The sequence below is a fragment of the Sus scrofa genome, chromosome 14 (genome assembly GCF_054392235.1).
Source record: "Sus scrofa isolate SSC_HxYL_T2T_F1_AM1 chromosome 14, Sscrofa_HxYL_maternal_Yorkshire_Landrace_v2.0, whole genome shotgun sequence".
Classification (NCBI taxonomy): Eukaryota; Metazoa; Chordata; class Mammalia; order Artiodactyla; family Suidae; genus Sus; species Sus scrofa.
Window position 1 is genome coordinate 138,002,589 of NC_139396.1, and position 22,728 is coordinate 138,025,316.

General features: G+C 39.6%; 1 protein-coding gene across 5 annotated transcripts in view; it reads left to right on the top strand.

The window, feature by feature from the left end:
* CFAP58 (cilia and flagella associated protein 58) overlaps nucleotides 1–22,728 on the top strand; it is a 135,004-nt gene that overhangs the window by 45,615 nt on the left and 66,661 nt on the right. For all 5 annotated transcript variants that reach the window (XM_084995354.1, XM_084995352.1, XM_084995353.1 and 2 more), the window contains 2 exons: nucleotides 16,700–16,861; nucleotides 17,497–17,643. In XM_084995354.1, coding sequence (XP_084851480.1) covers nucleotides 16,700–16,861; nucleotides 17,497–17,643 — 309 coding nt within the window. The remainder of the gene's footprint in view (nucleotides 1–16,699; nucleotides 16,862–17,496; nucleotides 17,644–22,728) is intronic.

Consider the following 22,728-nt stretch of genomic DNA (forward strand, 5'->3'; position numbering starts at 1 on the left):
TACGATAGTGGGAAACAAGCTTTGCCCGGAAATCAGCTTCTTCCCGTTTAGAGTAAATAAATGCTGAGCAAGTATTTGCAGAATATGAATTTGGAGGAGCAAAAATGCATATGCTCAGTCGAGCCCTGGCCTGACATGTCTTCCTTGTAAAAGACCCCCGATGATCCTCATACCAAGGATTGGGAGCCATTGTAATACAGCATATTTCTCTTCTGACTTAGTCATTTAAGAAGCTCTGTTGATTACTGAGTCTGAGAAGACTAGCTGTCAGTTCAGGCATTCATACGCTCTGGCTTGGCTAGTCTGTTAGTCTCTGTATCAGTCAGATTAAGTCCTAACAAATAACCTTCAAGTCTTAGAGGTTTATACAACAGAGATCTATTTTTTGTTCACATTGGTGGCCTTTGAGGGCAGCCACAGCCTGCTTCATATCCTCTTCACTCCAGACTGACTCTGTTGGGAAGTGCTGGCCTCTTACAGTGGGGAAACAATGTAATATCCCCTTTGCGATGCTCTCAGAGCTTAGCTGGCAAGGGAAGGGCACGGGGTCTGTCCATTTATATTCCACTAGCCAAAGCAAGTCACATGACCAAGCCGCACATTTCTGGGCAGAAGTGTGATCCTGTTAAGGGAGGGACCCTACCTGGTGAGACAGCAAATATATCTGAGCATAAAATCTGTTGCATCCTCCTACTTCTCCTTCCTGAGAATCAATCTCTCTCCACTCCTTTCTGCCATCACACTACCAGCATTGTTAAAAATTCCAGGGTGGTCTTATTATTACTCCCAGCCTTACAAACATCTGTTGTCTGTCAGCAACCTGGGCCAGTGCTTCCTAACATTTTTAGTATCATAGCACCTGTGGAGATGAACATATCTACAGCATATGAGAGTGAGGGAGAATGAGACTGTGAAGGGCTGGAGGGGACTAACTCATGGATGCTAGTCCCCAGTTCCTGCCTGTCCATCCTGTGGATAGAGTGCATCAGTATTTTGGTATTTACCTGTAGCCATGCAAGACAGAGCAGCTGGTACATTCTGACTCAAGGGACAGAGTCTGAGCTCTTTGTTCTCCCTGGAAAGTCCTTCTTTACCTTCTCTGTATGGAAAACTCCTATTCATACTTCAATACCCACCTCAAATGCTTATCTCTGGGGTCACACCTGTTTTGACTTCCTAGGCAGAGCTAGTCCCTTCCTACTTCATGGGTTTGTTGATATTTCTGGAATGGCACTTATCATCTTCTACTGTAATTATTCATTTGTACCTTTGTTTTCCCTACTTTATAGTGAGCTCTTGGAAGCATTTCCAGAGAAATTTTTTTCATAATTTCCAGCATGCTGGTATATAGTAGGCCCTGAAAAACTGTTTGTTGAACAAATAGATGGTGAATGATAAAAAGAGTGCTGCCACTGATTTGATGAAGGATTGCATATTTCTCTTTCCTTGTAAAGGAAAGATACTGGTACCAAGTTTTGCTGGTAATTGTTTTTCTGATATTTAACTGCACAAGGTTGCATTATGTCTAACCTAAATAATTTAACTGCGAGTTCTTTTTTGTTTTAAGTTGATTAATTAATTATTTTCCACTGTACAGCATGGGGACCAAGTTACACATACATGTATACATAATTTTTCCTTCCATTGTTGTGTTGTGAGGTAAGTATCTAGATATAGTTCTCAGTGCTACACAGCAGCATCTCCTTGTAACTCCATTCCAAAAGCAATAGTTTGCATCCATTAACTCCAAGCTCCCGATCTCTGCTGCTCCCTCCCCTTCCCACCAGGCAGCCATAAATCTGTTGCCCAAGTCCATGATTTTCTTTTCTGTGGAAAGGTTCATTTGTGCTATATATTAGATTCCAGTTATAAGTGATATCATTTGGTATTTGTCTTTCTCTTTCTGACTCATTTCACTCAGTATGAGAGTCTCTAGTTCCATCCATGTTGCTGCAAATGGCATCATGTCATTCTTTTTTTTATGGCTGAGTAGTATTCCATTGTGTATATATACCACATCTTCCTAATGCAATCATCTGTCGATAGACATTTAGGTTTTTTCCATGTCTTGGCTATTGTGAACAGAGCTGCAATGAACATGTGGGTGCATGTATCTTTTTTAAGGAAAGTTTTGTCTGGAAATATGCCCAAGAGTGGGATTGTGGGGTCATATGGAAGTTCTATGTATAGATTTCTCAGGTAGCTCCAAACTGTTCTCCACAGTGGCTGTACCAGCTTACATTCCCACCAACAGTGCAGGAGGGTACCCTTTTCTCCACACCTTCTCCAGCATTTGTTATTTGTGGACTTATTAATGTGAGGTGGTATCTCATGGTAGTTTTGATTTGCATTTCTCTAATAATCAGGGATGTTGAGCATTTTTTCATGTGTTTGTTGGCCATCTGTATATCTTCCTTAGAGAAATGTCTATGCAGGTCTTTTGCCCATTTTTCCATTGGGTTGTTGGCTTTTTTGCTGTTGAGTTCTATAAGTTGCTTGTATATTCTAGAGATTAAGCCCTTGTCTGTTGCATCATTTGAAATGATTTTCTCCCATTCTATAAGTTGTCTTTTTGGTTTCCTTTGCTGTGCAAAATCTTGTCCGTTTGATTAGGTCCCATTGGTTTATTTTTGTTTTTATTTCTGTTGCTTTGGGAGACTGACCTGAGAAAATATTCATAAGGTTGATGTCAGGGAATGTTTCACCTATGTTCTCTTCCAGGAGTTTGATGGTGTCCTGTCTTATATTTAAGTCTTTCATCCATTTTGAGTTTATTTTTGTGCATGGTGTGAGGATGTGTTCTAGTTTCATTGCTTTGCATGCAGCTGTCCAGGTTTCCCAGCAATGCTTGCTGAATAGACTTTCTTTTTTCCATTTATGTTCTTGCCTCTTTTGTCAAAGATTAATTGACCATAGATGTCATGTTTTTTTTCTGGGTTCTCTATTCTGTTCCATTGGTCTGTCTATCTGTTTTGATACCAGTACCACACTGTTTTGATGACTGTGGCTTTGTAATATTGCTTGAAGTCTAGAAGAGTTATCCCTCCTGCTTAGTTTTTGTTTCTCATTTTCAAGAATTGATCACATATTGTGGCACAAAGCTAGCCTCAACAAATTTAGGAGTATAGAAATTATTTCAAGTACCTTCTCTGACCATAATGATATGAAACTAGAAATCAACCACAGGGAAAGAAATGAGAAAAAACCTACTACATGGAGAATAAACAACATGCTACTAAAAAACCAATGGTCAATGAGGAAATCAAGAAGAAAATTAAAAAATACCTTGAGACAAATGAGAATGCAGGCACAACCTTTCAAAATCCATGGGATGCCACAAAAGCAGTGCTCAGAGGGAAATTCATAGCAATACAGGTCTTCCTCAAAAAAGAAGAAAAATCTCAAATTGACAACCTAACCCACCACCTAGATGAATTAGAAAAAGAACAAATAAAATCTAAAGTCAGCAGAAGGAAGGAAATCATAAAGATCAAAGAGGAAATCAATAAAATAGAGATTCAAAAAACAATAGAGAAAATTAATAAAACCAAGAGCTGGTTCTTTGAAAAGGTAAACAAATTGACAAACCTCTGGCTAGAGTCACCAAGAAGAGGAGAGAAAAAAACCCAAATAAACAAAATTAGAAATGAAAAAGGAGAAATCACGACAGATACTGCAGAAATACAAAAAACCATAAGAGAATACTATAAACAATTATATGCCAACAAATTGGACAATCTGGAAGAAATGGACAACTTTCTGGAATCTTACATCCTGCCAAAACTGAATCAAGAAGAAATAGACCAACTGAACAGATTGATCATTAAAAATGAAATTGAAGATGTCATAAAAACACTCCTACAAATAAAAGCCCAGGACCAGATGGCTTCACAGGCGAATTCTACCAAACATACAAAGAGGATCTGGTGCCCATCCTCCTTAAACCTTTTCAAAAGGTTGAGGAAGAAGGAACACTCCCAAAGACATTCTATGATGCCATCATCACCCTAATTCCAAAACCAGACAAACATACTACCAAAAAAGAAAACCATTGGCCAATATTTTTGATGAAAAAATTGCAATTTTTGAGATGCAAAAATTCTCAACAAAATTCTAGCCAACTGAATCCAACAACATATCAAAAAGATCGTACACCATGAGCAGGTGGCATTCATCCCAGGTTCACAAGGATGGTTCAACATATGCTAATCAATCAACATCATACACCACATTAACAAAAGAAAAGTAAAAAACCATATGATCATCTCAATAGACGCAGAAAAAGCATTTGACAAAGTCCAACATCCATTTATGATAAAAATTCTCACCAAAGTGGGTGTAGAGGGAACATAATCAAAGCCGTTTATAACAAACCCACAGCAAATGTAATACTCAATGGAGAAAATTAAAAGCCTTCGCACTAAAATCTGGAACAAGACAGGGATGCCCACTTTCACCACTGCTATTCAACATAGTTTTAGAAGTCCTAGCCAAAGCAATCAGACAAACAAAAGAAATAAAAGGCATCCAAATAGGAAGAGAAGAGATAAAAGTATCACTGTATGCAGATGACATGATACTATATATAGAAAACCCTACAGACTCAACCCAAAAACTGCTTGAACTGATTAACAAATTCAGCAAAGTAGCAGGATATAAGATTAACATTCAGAAATCAGTCACATTTCTGTATACTAACAATGAAATATTAGAAAAGGAATACAAAAATACAATACCTTTTAAAACTGCACCCCCAAAAATCAAATACCTGAGAATACAACTGACCAAGGATGTAAAGGATTTATATGCCAAGAACTAAAGAACATTAATCAAGTAAATTAAAGAAGACGTAAAGAAATGGAAAGATATTCCATGTTCCTGGATTGGAAAAATTAGTATTGTAAAAATGGCCATACTACCCAAAGCAATCTACAGATTCAATGCAATCCCTATCAAATCACCCATGATATTTTTTATAGAACTAGAACAAACAATCCACAAATTTATATGGAACCGCAAAAGACCCAGAATTGCCAAAGCAATCCTGAGAAACAAGTTCTTAAAATATTATTTATCAACTACAATTTTTCTCTTATTTAATTCCTGACAGCATATATCAGTTGTTACAGCAACTCGTGTCACCTCTGGACTTCTTACTAAAAATATGTATGTCTTTTTGACACCTTCCTGTACTTCTTTCTTTACTCTCTCTCTCTCTCTCTCTCTCACACACACACACACACACACACACACACACACACACACACACACACACCCTCGTGCCCACAAATTGAAAGTTCCCGTTCATGCATTCTGTTTCTAGGGAGTTGAGGAATAATACCAGGGGCTGGGAAGGTGTCATGAAACTGATATTTTCATTTACTTCTAGAGTGAGTCATTCCAAATTTATCCTTTTGACCTAACAATTTCTTTTGTAAAAACTGAGTATGTGAAAAAATAAGAATGCAAAGATTTTATATAAGAAAATTCTTCAAAATAAATTGTGCAAATTTGCTAGGTACCGTTAAAATCATGTGCTTGAAAAACATTTTTGAAATGGGGAATATTGTCATGGTATGAATCTGATAAAAACAGAATGCAAAGTTATTTACATGGCTTGACCTAAGTTTCATCTGTGTGCAGAGGGAAAGGATTGGGGGCATACCTCACAGGGTGGTTGTGAGAATTAAAAGAGGTGATATCTGCAAAGTATTTCAAACCATCTCTGGCACATGGTAAGTGCTATGGAATGTTTCATATATAAGCAAGTAAATACATAAATTTGTTGATACACAGCCCAGAATTTTTGTTCAAAGTGGCATTTGAATGTAGCTATTTTCAACTTTTTTTTTTTTTACATGTCATAAAGTACAGACATAGATGAAAACTTTTTTTTTTTTTCTCTTTAGGGCTGCATCTGTAGCATATGGAAGTTCCCAGGCTGTAGGGGTCTAATTGGAGCTACAGCTGCCAGCCTACACCACAGCGCAGCAATGCCAGATCCGAACTGTGTCTGTGACCTATACCACAGCTTGTGGCAACACTGGATCCTAACCCATTGAGCAAAGCCAAGGGATGGAGCCCTCATCCTCTGGATGCTTGTCGGATTTGTTACTGGTGAGCCATGAGAGGAACTCCCTAGATGAAAACTTTTAACAGCATCAAATGCTCAGTCGGACATAAAGCGTCATGCTAAAATAGAAAAAAAGAGATTGGATGATAATTTTAAAGCCAACAGAGATGAATTGAGGAAAATCTACCTGGACTTCAACTCACAATCCCTTGAATTTGCTTCGTAAAAGAGAAGACCCAGAGTTCCCGTTGTGGCTCAGTGGTTAAGGCATCTGACTAGAATCCATGAGGATGCAGTTTCAATCCCTGGCCTTGCTCAGTGGGTTAAGGATCCAGCATTGCTGTGAGCTGTGGTGTAGGTTGCAGATGTGGCTTGGATCCTGCATTGCTGTGGCTGTGGCCAGCAGCTACAGCTCTGATTCAACTCCTAGCCTGGGAATCTCCATGTGCCTTGAATGCGGTGCTTAAAAGCAAAAAAAAAAAAACCAAAAACCAAAAACCAAAAACCAAAAAAACAAAACAAAAACAAAAACAAAACAAAACAAAAAAAAAAAGAGATGACCCGAGGAGAGCTAGAAAAATATGTCAGGATTCTCTTCCCTGGACTCTCTTCCCTGACTCCAGGTCTGCACGCTATGGGCTGACCAGGTGTCAGCCCACCTTCCTGCCAGTCAGCTATTTGCTCTGCCTAGCTAGATGGGCAAATATGGCAAACCCAGCCAAGTTGGGTGGGCCATGGGGGAACTGGTCTTGGCTCAGTGCATTCTGAGGATGGTGGTTTAGGGATGTGACAGGGCAGAGAGAATCTCTGTGAGAATGGAGCAGACTAGGAATTGCAGTTTTCCATAGGCTACAATGGCTCTGAGTGACAGGGGCTAGGCCTTTGGGCCTGGGAATCTTGCACTATCTTTAAATTAAGAAAGAGAGATTGGAAAGTGAACAGGGCTCTGCACATCACTGTTTCCAGCTATAGATCTGAAAGGGGATTCCAACACCACCCTGGGGACTAAGAGTTGGACTCAGCTTAGTAGTGCTGTGCCTAAGTTGCTGTAAATCCTGCCTTGTTCACGGATGAGTCGGGGAGAAGCAGCTGAATGGGGCCTAGGGAAAAAAATACATCTTAGAACCGAAGAAAGAGAATGGACCCTTAAAAGCCCCAGGGTAAGAGCCTGATTGAAAATCCCTCTAGAGCAAGATATTTAGGTTGGATGCTCTGAAGCTGCCATTTTTGTAAGTAAAGAACAGTTGACTCTTAGTGATTTCTTAAGGTTCAACTTAATAGAAGAAAATGCAGAGAAAAGGTTTGGTTTCCTTCAGAGGTTATAAAGGTACAAAAATCAGTGCCAGGTTTCCTCTAGTGATATGAATTGTCTTTATAGCATAATGCTTTAATATTTGCATAGATTTGAAAAGTGAGTCCCAATGAACCAGAGTGAAGGTAAGAAAAGTGATGGCAGCTGGGATCGAGAGGGGTGGTGGTGAGCAGGAAATGGGGGGGAGATAGGAGGGGATGAGAGAGGAGAGCGGAGAACATCAACCCCAAGGTCATGGGCTGGGTTCTTCCAGAAGAGATGACCAGTTCCCAGGGCAGCAATGATGGAGGAATTGCATAGAATAGGAACATCTATTAGATTATTTTAAGTTCTTCACTGTGCTCTATACCTGAAACCTTTGGTGACAGTCTGCTACATCAACCCTGTGGTGGGATTGCAACTTTGTAGGGGTGGGCATGGGGTGGTGAGGTGTGTGAGGTAACACATTCTAGAAAAAGTGGTAGTATGTTCAAGAGACAGGTCCTAATCCAGAGTCCATAATTCTATGGAAACAGGAAACTGAAGCCACAATAGATAGGAGAAATATAATTCCTCTAAGAATTCTTGGAGATGATAGGTGGGATGTTGGCCTTCCTAGCACAGAATGAAGATGCTAGGCTTTCTGTTGTTGTGTTCAGAAATAGAGTGACCCCAGTAGGAGAGAGTTAGACAGTATCATCTGGGATATAATGTCCAAGATGATATTACTTCTAAGATAAACCATGAAGGAAGTGATGGATAAAATAAGGAACAATTAAAGTTCTTTGGCGGCCTAGCAAGTTAAGGATCTGGTGTTGTCACTGCAGCGGCCTGGGTCACTGCTGTGGCATGGGTTTGATCCTGGCCCTGGGAAATTCTGCATGCCATGGGTATGACCAAAAAAAAAAAAAGCAAGCAATGGCAGATTTAAAATCACATTGAAGTAAATAAAGAACAGAATTGATGTGGAAAATGGAATTAGCGGAGTGCAAACTTGAGTAGTTCTCTTAGGTTGCAGGTGGGAAAAAAAGATAAAAATTATCAAAGAGAAGGGAAGACATAAGGACAGGGTATAGAAACCAACCTACAGATTGTTGGTCTCCTGATGGAGGAACTGAGCCCCAAATCAAAGATGTAATGGAAAATATTTTCTGGCGTTGAAGAATAAACTGCATATGCAGATTGACTGTGTTTCAGGCAAAATCAATGATAGGAGAACCTCATAGCAACTTGCTCTGGGAGAAAGCTGTGTGTGTGTGTGTGTGTGTGTGTGTGTGTGTGTGTGTGTGTGTATTGTTTCACCTACAGTGATGAAGAAAAATTACTACCTGAGAATCAGGCAAGAAGAAAAAGCAGAAGCCTGGTTGCCTTTTTTTTTTTTTTTTTTTTTTTGGCTTTTTAGGGCCACATCAGTGGCATACGGAGGTTCCCAGGCTAGGGGTTGAATCAGATGCTACAGCTGCTGGCCTACACCATAGCCACAGCAACAAGGGACCCGAGCCGTGTCTTCGACCTACATCACAGCTCAGGGCAACGCTGGATCCTTAACCCACTGAGGGAGGCCAGGGATTAAACCTGTAACCTCATGGTTCATAGTTGGATTTGTTTCTGCTGCACCGTGATGGGAGCTCTTTTTTTTTTTAAACAGAGAGAAGAGTGGAAGGAGATATACCACTCTATGAATGCTGGTTATCTGTGGGTGGTAGGGATACAGATAGTTTTAATTTCCCCTTTTGTGCTTTTTGTAGTTGTCAAATTTTCTGAAATGAATATGTGTTACTTTAGTGTCTTGATGAAAAAAATATTAAAAAAAAACTTGCCCTTCCTTCAGGGACCAATAAAAGCCTACATTTTTCCAAGGAGCTTTATAAAAGTGTTTTCTAATTACCCTCTGTATTTTGCTCCCCTCTCTGGCAGTTGAAGAAATCTGATGCTATTACTGTCATTGCATTTCTGTGTCCTGTCTCATACTATTTACAAGCTCCTTGAAGGCAAGTCTTCTTCAGTTTTGAGCTTCATGTTACTTAGGAAATAGGTACTCAAATATTTTTTGAAAGAATGAATGGAAAGCATAGTTAGACATTGAATCAACTAGTCAAAGACTAACTTTGAGGTATCTACATTAAATTCTTATTCAACAATTTCTTTATCACTGTGGATCTGCCCTCGTTTAAATCCATTTGAAATATGTTGCCATGAAGGACAATGTTATCTGAATTATCCTTGGCAATTTTAGCTGTGAGTGACTTCTGGCCTGGTTTCTTTTTCCTTGTGGGCTGCAAAAACAGTGTCAACATTTGCTTTCTGGTTTTTTCAATTTAGAGGGAAAAAAAAAAAGGTGAAATCTAAGATGCTGAAAGCCCTACATGACATTTTGTTCATTTAACTTGGCATTTGCAAATGAGAAAGAAGGTCCCTTTTTAGTGCCAGAATTGCGTGGCTGAGAATCCCAGACCTTTTCTTATGTGTTTTGTCTCAGTCAACAGGTACTATAATATTGCTGCATAATAAACAACCACTGAAACTCACCAGTAGGCAAAATTAGCACTTATTCCTCACACAACTGCAGTTGACTGAGGTCGGTCGACCTAGGCTGAGCCTGCCCGGGCGTGGCTTGGGACTGTGAACTGGGCCCAGTTTTGTTCTCCATGTGTCTCATTCTCCAGAATGAACAGTGTTCTCATGGGGAAAGGAAGGAATATTAAGGACAGACCCAACCACACGAGCACATTTCATGGCTCTCTACTACCTAATGTTCTCTGACATCATATTGGCTATGGCAAGTCACACATCTGGGCCCGCCTTCACCAGCACGGGCACCAGCATGGGCACCTCCCAAGGAGGTGGTGGGAACAGGGAGAGGAAGCAAACATTCATGGAACCATAAGACAATCTACTATAGTGTTTCATTATTTTTAATCTTCGTGGTTTTTCCCCTGCTGCAGGGAAACTTTATTATTCAGGTAAATCGAGAAGCACTGGGAATGTCATTACGAGTTTGGTTCGCTGCATTTACTCTTTTCTAGACTTTTGCAAATTCTAGGTAAAGTCACTTCTCATTAATTATTAAATCTTGGGAACATTTGGCACATTGTGCACTTGGCTTATTTTAGGACCCCTTCTTTTTCATTCTAAATATTAAACATCTGGCTATTACCTCCCAGACGTCTTATCTGCCAAAAAGCATTTTTCACTATGAAGCCTTACCTAGAAGTTTCTTAGCACTCTACTTATTTACCTGTAACAGTGTCAAGCAAAGCTCTTCTAGACAGAGCTTCCAAGAAATGAATATGAATGTGTTTTCAAGGGCTTAAAATAAGTCAGGATAGAAAAAGTTGATCAAAGAAATATTGTTCACTGAATAGGTACGTCATAATAAAATGAAGCTTCTGTATTTTTAATATTCATTTGAAGTTTCTTATACAGATCATCTTTAACAGAGTGGAACCCTGGAGAGAGGCTTCAAGGGGACATACACAAATTATAAACCTTTTGTGTTATAATAAAAGAAGTGTACCATGGATCACTGTTTTCCTATAGGATATAGTTTGATCCACAAAAAATCAAATTGATTTGTTAAGTGCCAATGTTATGTAATATCACATAATGGTAACCTCTCATGACAATCTATTAACATTTTTTGAATGATTAAATTATGATGTACTAGGTACTTATATGATGGCACCAATATATATATTTTCACTTTTATCCTCATAATAGCTCTCCGAGGCAGGTACTATATCCCTTATTTTATACCATAACGTAATATGCTATTAAAAACAGATCTCCTCTGGAGTTCCCATCGTGGCTCAGTGGTTAACGAATCCGACTAGGAACCATGAGGTTTCAGGTTTGATCCCTGGCCTTGCTCGGTGGGTTAATGATCCGGCGTTACCGTGAGCTGTGGTGTAGGTTGAAGATGTGGCTCAGATCCCAAGTTGCTGTGGCTCTGGTGTAGGCTGGTGGCTACAGCTCCGATTAGACCTCTAGCCTGGGAACTCCATATGCTGGGGGAGTGGCCCTAGAAAAGGCAAAAAGACAAAAAAACAAAACAAAACAAAAAACAGATCTCCTCACTAAATTCGAGATAGAGGATAAAATAAGAAAGCAGGAAAAATAGAGAAAACTTAAAATTCCACATGCCTGGACACGTGGAATTTTTTATTTTCATTTTTTTTTTCAGAGAGTGTTCCAGTTTTGTTAAAGAGGTAAAGGCATTGTCAGCATTCAGACCCTTGAGATAGAGTAAAAAAAACTTTTTGAAAAGTTTATCGTAAGGATATTTCATCAAATGCGAGTTAAAGGATTCCAAATTCAATGACCTACTTTCTCATCCTGCCTTAGTCTATATGATGTTTTGACTATGGCTGCAGATTTCCAGCATGTGTTATTGATTTTTATCTCACTCTTATTTCTATTGGCAGGTTGTTTTAACAGAAAAAGAAAAGGTAGTAGGTTATAAACTGAGTCTGCAGCCTCATAGTGCACTTGTAAGCATTTTCTTGGCTCCTCTGAAGCAGGCCTCCACATGCTAGGATCTCCAACCCTCTGGCTGTAATAATACTTTAGATATTTGGATGTGATTTATCTCATGAGTTGGTTTGAGGTATCTAAAGTGTAATCAATTAATTAAGCTTCAGACCTGTAGTTGGCATTTTATGTTCTCTAATATATGCTTTTCAACTGGGGACGTTTTATTTACGAAGGGTTTTGCTTCTACTTAACACTCTACACGTTTTATGAACTTTCAGGATTTTGAACCTCTATACGACATTGGTTTGAATGATTTCTATCAAAAGAAATTGAGTTCCAACATTTAGAACTAAATTGCTTTGTGAGTTGTCTTCTCCCTTTGTTTCAATACCTTTAAAGTTGTCATTGTCATTTAAGTGAAATACTCTTGGTCTTCTTGGTATCATGATGGGTTCCTATCACTCCCAGCTTCAAGAATCCGGAAGCACATTTAATTTTGTGCACTCTGCAGAAAGATGGACCTTGCTAGCTGGCTGCCCCCCCCCCCCCACCAAATACCCTTGGCTGCATCCTTTCTCTGGAGCATTATTCTGCCTGTGCAAAGGATTATTCTTGCAATAGTATTTCTTGAATTGATTGAACAAGCAATTTTTTTCTTTTCTCTGATGTGCTGCTTGGTATTCTGAACGCTGATGATACCGTTCAAAGTATTTTCAGTCTATTCATTTCACTGGCCCCAAAGAAGGTGATCATGTCCATAGAAAGGCTAAATTTTAGGCTAAGATTGTGCCTTTCTTTAAAAAATCAAATAAGTAACAGATCCAGTAATGGGTACCTTATTTAGGTTTCACATTTATTCCTAACTTATTCATTTCGGTTGCTAGTGGGGGTACCTTAAAAGGCTATTTGCTAGCCATTTTTAAGGATTCTAAAGATACAGGTCAAAGAAATGATGGAAGTGTTGCAGGAAGGGGGAACCCATTCCAGGGCCTGAGAATGGGCTTTTGACTAACACTTGGAAATGAATTGTTGGAGGAGACACACGTGCTGACAATGCAAAAGAGTCTATTGGGAAGGGGTGTCTGGGAGGAGAGCAGTAGGGTAAGGGAAGCCAGGAGAACTGCTCTGCCATGAGGCTGGCAGCCTCAGATTTTGTGGGAATGAGGTTAGTTTCCAGGTTGTCGCTGGCCAATCATCTTGTTTGGCCCATGTGTGGCCTGACTTAGGGTCTTTCCTGGTGGCACAGGTACCTCTTTGCCAAGATGGATTCCAGTGCTGAGGATTCTGGGAGGTTGGTCATCTCCTCCCTCTTTTTGGCCCCTCACGAATACTCCCTGTTGGCTTTCTGAGCGGCACCATGTTCCTTCTCAGGGTCTTCTGTTGTGAAACAGCTGATGCAAGCAGTTATTATTGTGCCTGGTCAAGATGGGTGGTTTCAGTCAGTGGTTCCCTAACAGAAGAAGGAACACAATACACAATTTCTTTTCATTTCAGATATATCCACATGCCTCTTCTCCAGATTTCCTTGTCACAGATTTTCTAATTCTGTTCCTTCTAGACTCCCAACCAATGATGTAAGCCATTCATTACTGAGTCTGTACGTATCCTTACATTGGGCCGTTTTCTTTCCACACAAAGTGGGTGATAGCAATTAAAAATAATAAAACAACAAAATTATGTGAAAATACTTTGAACCACTCTAGTTGCATACATTTAAAAAATTGGTTGAAATAGATAATTTTCTCCAAAATATGTACACACATCAAGGCTCGATGCAAGGAGAAGCAGAAACTATAGAAAGATGGATAATCATAGAAGCCATCAAAAAAGTTGAGAGAATTAGCTCCAAAGCAGTCATTTGGGGCCTAAGAATTTTAGAATTGAGTTCCTTCAAACTTTTAAGAATCAGATCATTCTCAGGCTATGTAATTTTATTTTATTTTATTTTTTTGCAAATTTAGAAAAGTGCTTCTTGTGCACAGTGTATTTTTTGGGGTATTATTGATTGGCATTACTATACTGACATACCCCATGCCTTCTGCTGTGATAATGAATAAACAGTCCAGACCTGGGAGGCAGCTTGGTGTAAGTGAGTTCTTGGTTGGGATGACTGGAGAACAAGAAGGAAGAGGTAGCTCTCACAAATTATGTAAATCCCAAATATTACCTGCTTAGATAAGATGTGTACCACCATCCTATTAACCTCCCAGTGTTTCTCTCATAACACCCTGTGCATGTCTCAGATTATTGGTTGTGTCTGTTCCTTGATTAGCCGTTTTATGTGGAGTCACCTTCTAGAGGTGAACTTGAGGCTAGGGAATGCATCTTATTCTTCTTTACAACTTATTCTTCTTTTACAGTACCTGTCATAGATGGGTCCTCAATGCATGTTCACCAAGTGAATGAATAAGTGGGTGAGTGGATGAATGAGTGAACAGAAGGATACTCTGCTCATTTTAAAAAACTAGCAGAAATCTTGATATTAAAATAGAACCAAAAAGAAAGCTGTACACTTAGGTCACTTATGAATGTGTATGCAGCATCCCAAGCAAACCAAATTCAACAGTGCATTAAAAGAATCATCCAGTATGACCAAAGAGGGGGTTTATCCTGAATCCGCAAGGATAGTTTTCTATTAAAGAAAACTATTGCAGGCGGTATGGAAATGTAAAGTGTTACAGCCATTTTGGAAAGCAATCTAACAATATCTATAAAAGTTAAAAATATATACATCTTTTGAGCCAGATATTCAACTCCTGGGAATCCATCCCAACAGAAATAAAAGCACAAGTGCAGAAGGACACATGTATGAAGTGTTTATTGCAGCATGTTTCAGAGTGGCAAAAATGTTGAAACCAAGTGCCTGCCCATCAGAGAGGAGGAGTTGCGTATATGGTGATTCACCCACGTTGTAGGCTATCACGCCTCCTTCAAGGAGAATGAATTAGAGCTATTCCACCTGATTTCCAGCACGTATTTTTGAGTGATTAAAAAGCAAGATGCATGAACATCTGTAAGAGGATCCTATTTTGCTAAGAAATAAAAACCAAACCGTAAAAGCAAAACAAAGGAAAATAAACAAATCCCTCTATCTGTATATTTACTAGTTGAATAGCTGTGAATGCTGTTACTTCTTTTGACTTCAGTTTCATTCTTTGTAAAATTAGGGTGATAAAAATGCACATGTCACAGGATTTTTGTGAAGATTAAATGAGTTAGTACATGTATAATGCTTGCTATTTAGAAAGAAGCTGAGACATATTAGTTATTATGATGATGATGACACTAGTAAACCTATATAGAATATATGGAATTCAAAGGAAAAGGTGGGAGAACACCTACCAGATTTTTAACCTGGTTATTTCATGTGTCAGTGTGGGGGTGATATGGGTTGAAGGGAGAAGGAAGGTCCAAGCAAATAAGGAAAAGAAAATACATGTGTATTTCACATTTATGCATTTATTTAGAATTTAGGCACATGGGATTATGTATAAATAAATAAAACTAAAATATTTGTAAAAGGAAACATTTAGTACGAAGTATATTGAATCAGTAGACCCAAAAGTGTAGCGCAGAATAATATATGCTAAAAAGACATTTACTGAAATTTAATCCTATCCTCCTCTGAATATAGGTCTAAAAAAACTTTGAAAGGTGTTCATTTAAAGATCTAAAGGAAAATATATTAAACACCAGCCGTCATTATCTCTGATGGGAAAACATTAAAAGAAGGTTTCTTGGAGTGTATCTCCTGGGAAACAAGTTCCACTAGTGGAATTCAAGGATTTGTTAGTGTAATGATTTAGGAACATGATGCTCACAAGTAGCCCACACTTGAGTCACAATGAGTATCAACATGGCAAAGGGCAAAGTCCTTTTTGACCTTTAGGTTCGAGGTAAAATACTTCTTCTTTAGAGGAAACTGCCTTGGCCATCTTACTTCAAGTACATCCTGTTCTTTCCTTCTCTGTCCTATTGCTCTGTTTATTTCCTTCGGCTGTAACCATTAATTAAGAGAACACCACTGAAATGCAGTGAGATATCCTTAAGAATTTTCTGCTTATGTTTTAGCTCTTGTTTAGACCATAAACTCCATTGATTTAATCAGCCTTCCTTGCTAAATTTTTTTTTTAAGGAATTTTTGAAGAAGTTTGTCCTTAGAAAATTGATTTCTGTGGATGTTGCAGGTGAGAGTCATAATTGTGTAATTTCTACTGTATGGATAGCTCATTGAGAGGTATTGGCTCTCAGTGGAATTTTGGGGCCTTGGTTTTTCAGGCTCGCAAAAAGGAGGAAGTTATTCTTGCATCTCATCTTGCTTAGAAGTGTTTTGTGCACAACAGAACACGTTTTTTATGAAGTCCTTTGGGTTATCCCAGATGGAGTGAGTTTGACATTGGCAGGACAGCGTTATGATTGCTATCAATGTTCAAAGGCCACTCTTCTTTCTCGTGGTTAACTTTATAAAGCCGTGAGCGCAGCCAAACATCTAAGTTCTCTCTTATCCTTCTTAGTGCTTTGTGCCAAGATCTGTTTAAGCCTGTGCCTTTTTTTTTTTTCCTTTCCTTTTTCAGTGGGTGGGGTGGTCAAGAGAGGTTTTCAGAATTGAAAGAATGTATTTCTTCTCCCTCTTGTGCTAAGCCCTCTTGCTTGAGCAGAACTCTGGCACAGATAAAGTATATGTTTGCCCATAATCAGCTTGGCTGAATTTCTGTGTTGTACTGCAGGGATTATAGCCCCAGTCAGATTTTCTGATTGCTGGCATTTCTAGCTACCCCTAGATAAAAAAAAAAATCTCTGCTTGTCCTGAACTGATAACCACAGACGGGCTATTTAACTATCTTTACTTCTTTCTCCTCTAGGTCCTCATGAACATGGAAGACATAAAAGTCCGTGAAATGCAGATTTTTGACTACAGGAAAAAAATTGCTGAATCAGAGACTAAATTAAAACAGCAACAGAACCTGTACGAAGCTGTGAGGTCCGACAGGAATCTTTACAGCAAAAATCTGGTTGAGGCTCAGGTAAATGTAAAGACATTTTGATTCCTCCCCATCCTAGGTTTAAAGTGGTTTCTATTATCCTAATGGCAGAATTTAGAGTAGGTTGAGAAGGAAATATGGAATTCACCTGAAAGAGAAGATCAGTTTATATGGAACTGTCAGATTGTTTGAAATGGAAATGACACAACTTGATTGGATATGAAGATCATGGTCCTGCTTTTAATTATTATGTGGAATTGCTATTCTCCCGTTTCTAATTTCTAAAACTGCTAATAGCTAACGTGACTCAGAGGGGAGCAGCAAGCTCTCATCGAATTGCAGAGCTTTGCTTTGTAATCTTTTAGTTAAAAATGTTTGTTGTGGTTCCAGTTTCTCTCTTCTACATTGAGGAATAAAGTGTGTGTGTGTGTGTGTGTGTGTGTGTGTGATATCCATTATGCATACTTTATATCTATCTCATCAGAATATTTGGAGAGTTAATGCTAGAAAGTACTTTGAGGTTGATGGGTACGAGAACAGCCCAGTCATAATTGGTCAGGAGACCATTGTTTTGAGTGAGTCTCCCTTAAAAGCACTTGAATATGTGTTGAACTTCCCATAGGGATGGTGATGTCTCTTTAACTCACTTTCAGATATTTCTCCTTTCATTTTGTTAGGATGAAATAACGGAAATGAAGAGAAAATTAAAGATTATGACCCATCAGGTAGATCAGCTGAAAGAAGAAATCTCAGCCAAGGAGTCAGCACTTGTGAAGCTGCATCTGGAACAGCAGCGAATAGAAAAGGAGAAGGAAACGCTGAAGGTACAGACCATGTAATAAAAGCAGTGGACCAGTAATCAATCTATTTGACCCACTTGGGGGCAGTCTCTGCGCTCACTGGAGGCAACAAGGGCCAGAGAGAACAACCAAGGCACCTGGAGGAATGACTCTACCACCTCCAGGTCAGGCTTCCCTAAGGGGAGTGCTTCCAGGTAGACAGGGAAGGGGCCAGTGGAGATGCAGAGCATCTAGTTTACCTGTGGTGCCTGTCATGGTATCAGTGCAAGAGAACCTACAGTTTAGCAGTGCACAAGAAGCCCTGGAGCTTTCAGGCTCACTATAATCTCTTTGCATTTACCTTGCAAGTCCAACCCTTTGCCTATACCCATCCCTCCAAACTCCTCCCTGGGCTTCTATAAGGCTATTCTGGTAGGACCTTTGTCCCTCTGTCCTAATCCTTGTTTGCTTCATGTGCACATGCTATTTCTGCCTGCAGCATCACTAACTACCAGGTGACAAGCTTTGCCCTCACTTGATTAGCTCTTAACCTGGTTCACGGTTCACCTAACTCTGTGAGTCTAAGAATCTTGCAGTTGGAGTTCCCGTTGTGGTTCAGCAGAAACAAATCTGACTAGTATCCATGAGGGTGTATGTTCTATCCCTGGCCTTGCTCAGTGGATTAAGGATCTGGTGTTGCTGTGGCTGTGATGTAGTTTGGCAGCTGTACTCTGACTTGACCCCTAACCTGGGAACCTCCATATGCCTTGGGTGCAAGCCCTAAAAAGACAAAAAACAAAACAAAACAAAAAATTTGCAGTCACTCCCCCAGGGAATCACCCTTGTCTTCACACATTTTACTAAAATATATCCTTTTAGTTATGCTACTCTGATAATATACTTTTCCCCAAAACACATACCAGACAACTACATGGTATCAAATCCTTACACATTCGCTAAACCTAAAGTATTTTCCTTTTCCTATCCAGTCCAGTAGATTTCCCTTCTAATCTACTTTTGACCAAAGAATTAGAAAAGGAATTTCTAAGAGAATGATGCCACTTTTATTTTTTCATTTTTTTGGGTCTTTTTTAGGGCTGCACCCACAGCATATGGAGGTTCCTAGGCTAGGGGTCTAATTGGAGGTATAGCTGCCAATTAGACCCTATCTTGAAAATGTGTATCTGGAATTGGACATGCCAAATTTCCTCGATTCCAAGATGCCATAGATTGAAATATGCACTCTCAGTTTAATAATAGGTTTTGTCAACTTAATGATAGGTCTTCATGGGAGTAGAATTACTGCATTAAATTAAGTTAAGGCACATTAGGTTTAAGAAAGATTAAAATGTAACAACAGTGCCTTTATAAAAAGAATATGGTAATTGATCTATTTACCTGTGTAAGACTTTCATCTCCCTGCTCTAGATTATGATAGAAATAATAGAAAATTCTACACTAAAGTTTATTTACGTATAAAAATGTATTTTCTAAAATTTGAAAATATCCTGCATCTTTGCCCTTATTTCCCTTATTCCTTGTTTGAAAGCATAGTTTTATAGAAGTTAGTTTATTCCACCCTGGAGTCTATATTCTGTTGGGGTTTATTTATCATTGGCTCAGTCAGAAGAACCTTATTGCAAACATGGCTTCACCCCTGGGCCTCACGGACCCATGTTAGCAAGGCTTCAGTATAACCTGATGCTGTACATCATTTCTGACTTTCAGAGGATGACATTGATCCTCATCTCTTACTTTCTCAAGAGATTAATTATTACTGCAAAATGGGATCCAAGGTAGACAGAAGCCTCCTTTGGAATAAGCTATGTCCTATGCAAAAAAGCAATTATTCCTAATTCCTTAGTTTGACTTTGGTTAATATTTGTTTCAGTTACGCCCTCCATTGTTAGACATCTATACACATAGCTCCAAAGAAGCATTGTAATAATGTCAAGGACCATAGGGTCCTGTTTTTTGGTCCTGGGCCAGGAGAGTTGGCAGCTGGTGAACAAGAAAGATGGTTAGAGGGCTTCTGCTCTAGAGTCTGCTCTAATGGGGAATTCTAGATCTGAATAGCTTTGAGTCATTGATTATAGGAAGATGATTGCTTTAGACTGACTGTGAAACTCAGATGCTTTCCCCCAGCTTTTCCCATTAAGGCAAGAATTAGGAACAGAGAAGGGCTGCCTTCTTGATTTATTATTTGAGGTTATCCAAGGGTGACTTGCAATGGTGCTTCGACTGGATAATTTTGGCCTATCATTAAGCCCGTTTGACATTCTTTAGAAAGATATGACAGCTCAAATGTTGAGTTTCAGCCTCTTGCCTCTGTAAGCCTAAAATATGAATCACGTTTATAGAGGTCCCTGGATTTCGTGCATCTGAAGTTAGCAAACCAAAACCCTGGAGGGAAGGGCAGATTTTCTAGTAACTTTGATGCACTAGAGGCTTATTATTGCGAGTTCTACAAAGTATAATTCCTCCTGGAAGGGCAAGCCCTAGCCTGTTTGATAGACCATGAGATGCCTTTTGACAAGACAACCCAATTTACTACTTCTCCAAGCTGACTGATAGACAATTGCCCATTATAGGTCATCCCCACCCTCTCTTATCCCCCTCAAAAGAAAATCCTTGCTCCTCCCATGTTTCTTTTCCTTTTCCAGTTTCTACTAGGCTCTACTGATGCCTCAGAATTCTGGACGTTGTCAGCACATTATGGTTATGACAGAATGTCAATAGTTCTCTGTAGATGCTGCTGCATCAGCCTTCATCTGCCCATTCTGTTGTAGTCTTGTTTCATCAACACGAAAGGGACCGTCTCATTTGGAGTGTCAGCTTGCAGTCCTAACAAGCCCTCGATTCAGTCTTGTCACCTCCCAGTCATCCCACATCAATCTGACAGCACTTTGAAGCCCGGTGAATAATTTAGCAGCAAGTTCTCCATGGCCAGAGCTCAGCATCACATTAGCAACTGGCTTCAGGGCACCATATCCTTGTTCTTAGCGGACTCTCTAGAATGACATGGATGGGAATTGTCGGACAGAGAAAGAAAGAGAGAGGGAGCGAGAAAGAGAGAAGGAGAGGGAAAGAGAGAGAGAAAGCCTAATTATTCTCATGGCTAGAAGACTTCAGATGATTTTATTAGTTTTGCTAGATATAAACATATGGTTTACATGAAACCTAGTTTATGTTGGGGTCATGTATGAACAGGTGACACTCCCTCAAGCATGGCTCTTGAGATGTAATTTATGCCCACAGCCAGATTGGATGATATGTATTTTGTAAGCACCTATCACGAAACTGTGTAATTGGAGAGGCAGTGACTAAAGAGTGTGTCCTGCCTTTGCATTTCCACTTCATACCACCAGCAACGCTTGGATAGATACAAAACCTTGGGTCCCACCTAGAACATTGCTGGATGAGCTTTTGGGAGCATGGCCATTGTTACCATCCTTCCTGGATGAGACATCTCAGATTTATAGCTGCTAAATGCATCAGACCCAAGGTATTTTGTTGATGTTAACATTTGCTTCCAATATCTAATGCCACATCTTGTTTACAGCCCATAAATTTATGACATATGGAGACCACTCAGAATTTTGATATATGATAAAAAAAACCCCACCAAGCAATGCCAAACACGCGACTGGTTTTACATTTCAGACAGATACTTTTACACACCATTGATTGCATTTTAACATAACAGCAGTTTCATTTTGTTCTGCTGATGGATTCTGATCAGCTCCTGGCACTTAGGAACAGGGAAGTGAATGTCGCACATCTGGGAAAATGAAAGTTTTATTAAAGAAAGCAGGAGCCAAATAGGTATTTTATTGCTGTCTTTGCTGTCACCTTAAGTGATTGTAGAAATAGAAAGGTTGGTTCTTCACTCTCTTTCCTAATAGGTAATCCCCCAAAACTGTAAATACTAGACCAGATCTTTTATCACTAAGTATTTCCTTTTGCTTTTTCTTGGACCAAAACGTATTTCTTCAATGAACAAACAAAATGTTATCAAGGAAACCCTGAGTTTTGCAGTAACTAGCCGCCTTTAGTTTGTGACATTACACGTCCACTGCTAGATGCTCGATTATCTTGTACTGTTCGGATAAGTTTTGAGCTATGGAATTAATGACTCTTGGTCTTCAGCGCTTAGAGGCAGTCTGTAACTAGAGTTGGGTTTAAAACATTCTGTTTTCCCAGTGACATTTATAGGTGGATGGAGGTGAGGGAACCAATACGTCTGTGAAGGAAAAAAATTATTTTTTCATTTCATTTGTTGATCTGCAAGCCATTGAAAAGTTGGAGCCTTAATATTGTCTCATCCTTTTCCTTGTGATTTTGGGCATGGGTGAAAGCAGAGTTCTTCCTCCTGGTGTTTGATACCACTGGTCCTTCCTCTTTGGGCATGGAATCTCTCGAAGAGGTATTCTTCTTTCCTGTAATCTGATGAACTCAGTGGCTCCCCCCACATGCTCTATCCAGTGCATGGTGTACAAGTCTGTTCTCAGGTTGGCCCAACTGCTTGACCCACCTTGCCTCCTGCTTTTCCCCACCTAAGACCCCCAACCCAGTCGCACTGGGTGCTTAGCTGTCAGGCGAACACACTAAGTCCTTTATAGTTTGTATGCCTTTGTTCATGCAAGCTACTGCCAACGCATACCTCTCCATTGTGGAAATAGCTGCCATCTGCCAAAGCCCAGAAAGAAATAAGGACTTTCTTCTCCAAACCATGGAAAGAAATAGGAACTCTTTCCTGTGTCCTTCCATGTCCTTCTTCGTAGAGAGCATTCCCACACTGTAGTGTGGTAGAGAGCATTCCCACACTGTAGTGTGGTTGGTTATATTTGTCATCTTCAATGGGTGGTGAATCCCTCACATCTTACTCATCTTCTTTGTTTGACTTGGAGCTATGGTATGGAGAGAGCAGAGTGAGCAAAAGCTTTGGAATCAAAAGAGCTAGGTTGGAATCTCAACTCTGCCACTTGTTGGCTGTGTGACTGTGGGCAAGTTGATTTGCTTTACTTGGTCTCTGTAATTGCATTTGTGTAATGGGGATAAGAGTAGCTATGCAAAATACCCAATATCATGCCAGCGATGTTGCAAGCCACAAATATACTTGTGGAATTG